The following is an 8947-nucleotide window of genomic DNA, read 5'->3' as shown; positions in this document are numbered from 1 at the left end:
ATATGTATGTATATATAGATGTATGTGTATATAGATATATATATCTACTCTATATATATGTTGTATATTTATATATAACTCTCTGGGTACAAATAATGTTTACAAAAATATTAATTTGGGTAGGCAAACTTTCAATTATAAGTCCGTTAGTCTCGAAATACTCACGAATCCAACAATAACAGTGACCGATTTTATCTACAGTATACGAAATCATGGGGAAACCGTTCTCTCTAATTTAAAACAAGTCTCCGCGTGTGGATGATAATTCTTGCCTCTCGGGAAAAACAACCGTCCTAAAATGTCAAATTATATTATCCGCTATCTCGGATACTTCGAAACTCTTCGATGTCGTATTTTCTCTACGCTTCTTTTTTTTTCGATGATACTACGTCTCAACACGTTGGACGTCGACCTGACAATATTTTCCTGGATAGCGGAAAGCGCATTTGTCAGGAACAGCTATAACAATAATTTACTAAAATCGTTATTGTACACTACTTACAAACTCTACTTACAAACTCACGTATCCTAGCGGACTATCTTGCTAAATCTTTTGGTAAATCCGACGCCAGAAAAAGGGCCCTGATACGATCAGTGATTAATTCCGTTTTTTTCAATTTCTCATTTTATCAATAAAATCATTTAAGAGATTGTATGAGAATCATATCGAACATTCGTTATGTGACATTAGATGCAAGAGATGATGTATATTGATATCAATAAATATTTCGGATATTGACTCTTTAGCGATAACAATCTGATCGTATGAGAGCTCCATTACGCCTCGCCGCAAACACACTTTTAATATTTATCTTAATTGCGTTATCGATAACTTCATCGTTAGATCCAAAAAGGAAGACTCGTGTGACATTCTTTACATTTCATTCTGAACGCTTAACCCTCTCGCCTTTCAAATTATTCATCGTTCAGGGCGATAAAAATATTGCCCACGTTGCATGATATGATTGTTAATCATATTCTCCAAACTCGGAAAGTATTTTTGTGCGACATAGGCACGATCGCGTGGATTTAATTAGACGTTTTATTCGTTGTATTGGTGACATTTCGCGAATTACGTGTATCGTATAATTATATGAATTTTTTTCGCGTATTATCATAGAATTATTATCTTAAATATGTTCAAATAGTATCGAAAATATAAACATATGATTAAAATTTAATTATTAAGCTACAAAAGACAATGAGACGACAATTATTAAGATTTTTTCATATAATATGCGGGTCAAATAAAATTGCAAACATAAAATAAAATAGATAAAATAATAATCATGATAATCGAAGATGCTGATAGGGCGTTTATATTGCCGGGAACGATCGGGTTAAACGCCGAGAAATTCGCTGTCTACCTTAACGATTCCGTCTAATGCTTTGGTGAATATTATCCTGGGCCTTGATACGCCGCGCGGCGTCCAAGTCCCGGATCGTCGACCTTCCTCACAATCTCTCCACGTAGTTCCCTGGAAAGGTGCCGAAGTAGCCGGTTCTTTGACTGGAACCGACGTACCATCCGTCGTCGCACTTCTCCATAACGTATACCGTATCGCCCTCCTTCAGCTCCAGCTCGTCGTCGTTTTGCGGCTTGTAGTTGTACAAAGCTCGATACCTTTATGAGAAGCAACGAGTAATTTGTACATACAACTTCCGGAATATTCTTTCAATAAAATAATCAATACGTGTTGTTCAGAAATAAATTGGAATTAAATTCTTTAAGACGATAAAATGTCAAAGATTTCACTGAATAAAATGCGAATAAGAAATCGCAGACTTACGGGATTGGTTCCGAATGCGTGTCGATGTGCAACGTTTCGCTGAGTTGTGATACATGCAACTTGCTCCCTCCCATACGTGGCTGCAAGCACAAAAGAGATCAGATTGTTACGCGTATATTTTTTAACGGTCTCTCACTTTATATCTAGAGTTGTCTTGAATAATATTTTCGTTAACAACAATATATCATAAAGCGATATCGCGATACGAGAGATCGTGCGAGATAGTTACCAGTGAATTGTAATGGGGCTGGGTTGTGTTGATATTGACCGGAATGGACGGCACGTAATGATGGGGTCCCATACTCAGTTTCCCTCCGGACGAGCCGTTCGCTAGGAGACTGTGCGCCGCCGGAGAAGCGACCGGTTTGTTTTGAATCGGTGTCTCTGAAAAATAAAAAAAATTTTCTCCGTACAAATTTCGTCGATTCGATATTCGCGATGCTCTCTATCGAATTTCTCGCTTCCGCGAAAATTACCTGATCGATGTCCAGGCTCCGCGATGACGTCAACGTAAGAGATCGGGAATATTCCCTTTCTGTTTCCTATGCGCCCTTCGTACCAATTTTCGTCGACTCTTCTCGTCAAGACCACCAATTCGCCTGTAAACAGATATACGTGAAACGATAATTCGAGAAATAATTAAAAAAAAAAAAAATTTCTCGACTCACAATCATAGCTCACCTTTCACTAAAGACAATTCGAGATTAGTCTGGGCAATGAAGTTGAATTTGGCCCGTGCCTGTCCTTCGTGAGCCTTCTTCGGTGTCGTTCGCATCGTACCATCGTACGGTAGAATCTGCATTATAAACGTTCCAATTTACATAGCGCTAATTTATATAGCAACGCGAGTAAACACTTAACTTTTCGCGTTTATATTTGTAAAATCTGAATCCGTGAGCGGATTTACCTCAACATAGTTGGAAGGGAACAGTCCGATCATCGCATTGTATTCTCCTTCGTACCAGTTCTTGTCAACCTGTCGTCGGACAAATATGATGTCGCCGCGTCGAAAAGTCAATTCCCGCGACGACTGCCCGACGAAGTTGTAGAGCGCCCGCGCGACCAAACGCGGTTCCGGTGTTTGATCTTGGGACCGACTTCGCTGGCTCAGATCGTCCACGAAGTCGTCGTAGCGATTCAGAGGTATGGGCGACTTCTGCGAGGGTCTGCAATTGTTGAAACTGTTAAAATCAAACTATTTCTCGAACCTCGTGGATTGTCATTTCTGTTTGCTCCGATCAAATGCCATCTCATCTCGCGATGATTATCGAGTATTTGCGGATGTAGAAATTTCGAAGAAATGTAGATTTATTCTTTTCCAATATTTTTCTTTTCCATAGTTTCCGGTTTTATATCCTTTATGAGAATTTAAATAAAATATTCGATATTTTACAGTTAGATACTTAATTAAGAACTACGATAGAATTTTATCTGCTTTTTTTCAATCAAAGTAACCGAGACGGAGACTTTCTACTATCAGAAATATTCAAGAACGAGGGGCATCCTTTCCTGGAGGGGAAAAAACATCGATGAAATCTCTCTCTCTCTTTCTCTTTCTCTTTCTCTCTCGATTTCTCTACCTGCGTGCTCACCTACGCGTTCATTGTGACGCCCGCGTAAAACAGCTCACGACGCGAGACGCGTTACGCAACGGCCGTTGAATAGCAGGAAGTGTTTACAAACTGACGACAAACTAAGAATGCACATGCCCCGATGTTATAAACATTCTCTTTTAAAATATTATCTTGTGTCGGAAAGAATGCAGCAAGAATAATGCCAAATAATAATAAAAATTATTTAAACAATCTTTACGCGCAAACTGTCAAAACTAAAATTTGAAAAAAGGTTTCGTTTTGCTTTTTTCATTTCTAAACTTTGTAATTAAAAAAAATAAAAATAAATACATGAAATTAAAGTCTCAGTCCAAACTTCTCACCCGCGATTTCTCAAACTCTGAAAAGAAAAATAAAAATTGATAAAAAGAGAGAAATCCTTTGCACTTACATAAAGTTATCCGTGTGCCTGCGGGAATCGATGTCGTGCAACTCCTGGAGATACTTGCGACGACGTTCCTCCTGGTAGACGCGCCGCATGTTCTCTGCGCTTCGTCGCGCGAGTTCCTCCTCGCTCAGCGGCTCCTTCGCCTCTGTACGCACCGGCGAGCGATAGTGAATCGTCACCTCACCCTCCACATAACGCCTCGGCGATTCTGTATTAAACAAGAGACGCTTTTATTGGTATCGATCGACCGCGAGAAGCCGAATAACATCGCGCGTTCATCGCATTTTTTTTTTTTTCCCTCGAAAACGCTGGATATATACAACATATTTGCGCAACTGTGTTCAATTATATCCTCGAGTGTGTATATAATATGCCGTTGTTAATTTCGGTTTAAATTATTCGATTGACACGAGCGTCTTATTGGGCGCGCAGTTTCGAAACACGTGCCGTTTTATCGAGTTATTAATCGCATCGTCATCTGACGCTGCCCTATTGAACCTTTTATCATTATTAAAAACGATGATGGCGTACATTTGTCGTCGGTCAAAGATTCGTATTCGCGAAATTCGGATCGTATTATAAATACGAACGCCACGATTGCGTCGTAATTATTATTAAATCTTGATCGTTATTTTAATAGGATCGTTCGAAGCGAGAGATTCGCGGATTTCGCAACATTTCCCAACACATTCCGATCTACTCGCGATCATTCATCCGATGATCTCAAGTCCGACAGAGTTACTGGAGCATGCGAGCATCGTATCCCGCGCGTCAGATCATTTTATGGAGAAAGATTGAATCATAGACAAACATAAGAGACGGCGACTTGACCCACTTCGAGGCCGGTCGCTTGTTTAGCTCATTCCCCGATAGAACATATGGCTTCCTCGCGGAGGGAAACGATATTTAAGCAGCGGTCATCGACCAGCGAGAGATAAAAACCTAGACACGGTCTCTGAACGTAATTTTACGCAACGCTTGATTACATCTGATTACGCGCACGTGACTTGGCAGGGATAAATGCCAAGGTTTAAGCCGATTTACAACGTTTATTATTATAATACACATATTATTATCCGGAAGCCCTCGGAAGATCTTCGTATCAGTTAGTCGCACATTCGCGAGTAATCTTTACTGATTTATGCAAATGCACGAAGAGAGCAGCCAACGACCGTGTGTACCGACTCGCGCCGAACTTCCCTCCCGCCTCTTATCAGAGAGACCACGTGTGAAGAGCTTATACGAAGCTTTATATTTCAGGAGAGAACACAGAAGTGCTACGCACGCACCTGCTCGTCAGCGAACGCGCTGCGCGGGATAATGACCAGGTTTATTCGGACAGCACCGAGACTATACGACTGATAACACGGTATGCAGCTTGCAACCATCTCCAGCGGTAAAGCGCAGTCGCGAGATGCGTTTATACAAAAGATGCGTCATAAAAGAGAGAGATAGAGAGAGAGAGAAAGTAAGTTTGTCGATATAAATCTTTTTTTTGCAGGATACGCACATTTCTAATGCTCCAAATGTTACGAAAACAAAATGTTACGTTAGAATGTTATACGTAAAAGTAAAATAATAAAAAAGATGCAAGAGGAAGATATATAATTATTAACTCATGTAAAAAGAAATCGAAATCTATTTTAAATCAGTGACTTTCATCCTTTTCCAGTGAAATCGCGCTGAATTCGCCCAATGGTTTCGTCTCGCTAGCGTAATTTAATTTATAAGCGCGTAACGAGGGCTTGTCATAAACGCCGAAATGAGAAACCGAATTTCAATCTCACGCAGAACATCCCGTTGGCACCTTTCACCGCTTTCATTCAGCGAGATTCTCACGCGATCGATTCTCTTTCTTTCTCCTATGTGTTAGACCTTTTTTTTTTTTTTTTTTGTTTACGGTATCTTACGATTCATTTTTCTCCGATTCTCTCTTCGTATAATTTAATCCCATTTTATTATTGACACTCGTAGATCGTGGGAGGCTACTTTCTTTCGCTATTGTAGCAAATTGGAGTGCGTGTGTGATATTAATTATTTTTAAAATTGCAAATAAAGAACTTTTCCTTCAATTTCATTTTTTTATACAGTATCAATTACTCGATATCGTAAAGATGTTTTTATTTTTCAAACATTATCCTTATTGACCTGATTCACGATCCGATTATATCGCGTTGTCTAATTAACATAACGCGGAAAGAAACACCGATTCCGGAATACGAAACCTACTTTACGCTTCCCTCTATCTATCTCTCTCGCCTCTTCAATCATCGCCAACAACGGCTATAGCAAAACGATCCTAACAGAACCGCGCGGCAGGAAGAGCATTATTTCAGGAAAATTGTGTGCATGTTTACTGACTGTACGGAATCGGTCCGTAGACCGTAGAGCGAAGCGTGCTTCCGGCGGCGTGAAGTCCGCCAATCGGACTCGTCTGATCGAACAAAGGGCTGGCTCGGCGGTCACGGCGGGAGGCATCAGGGTCAATCTTCTCGATACTGTTGCCGACAACGCTCTTGACGCGATCCCACCGTTCGTTTTCAGCGACGATCAGCGGATCTTTTGCGAGATCCTCGTGGCTGCGAAGGATAGCCACGTCGACGCTGTAATCGTTCAGATATCTCCTCTCGTCCGCCTCCATGCGTTCGCACTGTTCGTTCACCATGCTGAGGTCCAACGGGGGAGGAGGAGGAACCCTCGTCCCGACTTTGCTCCGTAGGGTCCAACGCTCGGACGAGATCGTCGTTGCCTCAGATATCGATTGTCCGCGGCCGATCGAGCGTGTCGGACCCTCGCGTCGTCCCGATCGTTGCTCCCGACATTGGCTTGACCCATGACACGATCTTGCGATATGAGAATCGAGCGCGTAATCGTCCGACGAGGATCGTTCCTCGGGAACATTGACCGCTCGTGCGACATAGAGCGGAGCGTCGAGGTTCTGTTTTTGGATCGTCAGATTCGGCATGGATTTGCAGAGATCCCGGCGTGTCCCTCCGTCACTTCTCGACCCGACATTCGCCGAAACGCACTCCAATCGCTCGCCCTCAGAGATTGTCCAAGGGTAGATCTCGTTTTGCGAGAGTCGGTTCCAGTTTCGCTCCGCCTTGTCCGGCGCCGGTCGATCTCCCGCGTCGCGATAATTTTTGTTGTAACGACTTGGCAGGGTTCCGTCTCGTCGAGAATCAATCTTTGTGTCTCCAAAGATGTACTCGGGCAGGCCCCTCTTTCGGCGCCATGCGCCGAGATCAGTTTCGTTCCTTTCGTTATTCGCCTCTTCAAGATTAACAGTCGGTACATTTGTCACGTCGACGCGTCTTATTTCGCTTCCGGGTAAAATGTTGACGAGCACCTTGCCGTCTCTCCGGATATCACTCTTGCGATCGACTCGAGACAAATTGACGTTGAATTTCCTACGCGAAACGACATTGTTCCTCCTGGCAACCTCGACCAACGCGTCCTCCTCCTCCTCTTCCTCTGGAGTACGCGTCGTCTGCGTCCGAGACTTCCGGTCATTTATACTACTCATGGACGATTGATTGCTCTGGCTAGTGAGCGTCTCGGTGCTGCCGAACCCGGTGCAGCGCCTGGACGTCTGATTGCTCCTGCTGAGGTTCTTGGAATACAACCCGTTGCAATTCCGTCGTGCGTTTCCCGTCGTGTCGGCGAAGAACTGTCGTCGAAGATAGCGATTGTGCTCGAAAATCTCGTGCAACCGATCCCTGCTGTCGCTAAAATGCTCCTTCTCGAGTCCTACAGGATGACGCGCCGATGAGGAGAAACGCGCGGGACTTCCGTAGGGACGTCGCGCTTCTGCTTGCAGATAACTTGGATCCCCCGCGGAGACCTCATAGACGGCGGGTTCGAAGCGTGCACCCGAATCGCCGCAGTAATAGTCCTTGTAATCCTTGTAGAAGTACTCCCGCTCAAAATCCGTTCTCGGCTTCCAACTCCACCGGGAGTTCTCCGGCTCCGGATAGTTGTCCGGATCTCTTTGCGAGAGCGCGTCGCGATCATCGTCGCAACGAATCGTGCACGCCCGTTGTATTTCCGGCATAGAACCTCGTTGATAGGTGTGTCTCTCGATCGTATGAGCCATCGGTATGTCGTCGGCCCGACGTCTCCTCTCCATATCGTCGATGTCGTTCGCCAGGCTGATCCACTGAACACTTCGCTCCAGATCCGCGACGCGCGGCAACATCGTCCTGCTTCCCATCTCATTCATCGCGTAAACATGATGCGCGAAATATGAAATCGTCTGCGAAAAATTGAAGCGCACGATAGCGTATACCGTTTAACTCAACGAGCATCTCCTTTCCTTGGTGTCTCTTAATCAGCTCTGTGCTTCGTTATCAGAGATTACGAGTCGAGTTTCTTTTATCAACGCTGAGTTTCCTGGGAGATAAAATCGATGAGTGCATCGCCGCGTCGGGATGTTACTCAAAATCCGATTTTCCGATTATGATCCTCGCGGAATTAATTGCGCGGTAACACGCGAGGAGGAGAATGGAAAGCGTGATACGTCGTTGAGCAACCAACATGCTTGTGGCTTCGCCGATGAGTCTTCGGAAAACCGCGAGCGCGGAGAGAAACACGATTTATTATTGCCATCGGGCGATGACTCGTGATCGTTTATTTAAACGTCACGTCCGACTTCTTCCATGTCGGTTTGAACATTAAGAACCGGCGTCGTTGTAACGGTTACTCGAACGGATGTGCAGGCGCGCGAGGTGCAACGTCGGCTATCAAGGTCGAAACGATCGGTGTCATTCCGTGTCACGTTTCTCGCCTGCTGTGCCAACACGTATTCGCGAAATGCCGCATGTAATATTAATATACAGAGTGGTCTAGATATAATTTTGCTTAATCAACTTTTTTTTTTTTTTAATAAACAAGGCTCAAAAAGAATTTTTAATGATAGACCAACGTGTGTGATGTTTCGCAGAACGTGATGTTATTCGACGTAATAATGTTGACTCATTAATTACCGGTCTCGTAATACGTAATTAACAAGAATCGAATACATGCGTAATTAACGTAGCCTTTTCACGGAACTTTCACATTATCGCGGTGCTAAGCGGAAAGATGTCGTAAGGAAAGTATCATTTAAGGAAAACCGTAGCGCATGTTATAGGAACAAAAATATTCACAGGTCATCG

General features: G+C 43.6%; 1 protein-coding gene across 1 annotated transcript in view; it reads right to left on the bottom strand.

The window, feature by feature from the left end:
• Positions 1-29: 29 nt before the first annotated feature.
• The window catches only part of LOC115243853, a 71586-nt gene continuing 62668 nt past the window's right edge, over positions 30-8947 (bottom strand). The window contains exons 26-32 of the mRNA XM_029821109.1: positions 3795-3999; positions 2698-2956; positions 2472-2586; positions 2267-2389; positions 2020-2174; positions 1791-1870; positions 30-1624 (exon numbers count right to left, since the gene is read on the bottom strand). Coding sequence (XP_029676969.1) covers positions 1456-1624; positions 1791-1870; positions 2020-2174; positions 2267-2389; positions 2472-2586; positions 2698-2956; positions 3795-3999 — 1106 coding nt within the window. The 3' untranslated portion in view covers positions 30-1455. The remainder of the gene's footprint in view (positions 1625-1790; positions 1871-2019; positions 2175-2266; positions 2390-2471; positions 2587-2697; positions 2957-3794; positions 4000-8947) is intronic.

The sequence above is a fragment of the Formica exsecta genome, unplaced genomic scaffold, assembly GCF_003651465.1.
Source record: "Formica exsecta isolate Colony F162 unplaced genomic scaffold, ASM365146v1 scaffold744, whole genome shotgun sequence".
NCBI lineage: Eukaryota > Metazoa > Arthropoda > Insecta > Hymenoptera > Formicidae > Formica > Formica exsecta.
Note: the sequence above shows the minus strand (reverse complement) of the source record. Positions and strands in the feature narration are given on the sequence as shown.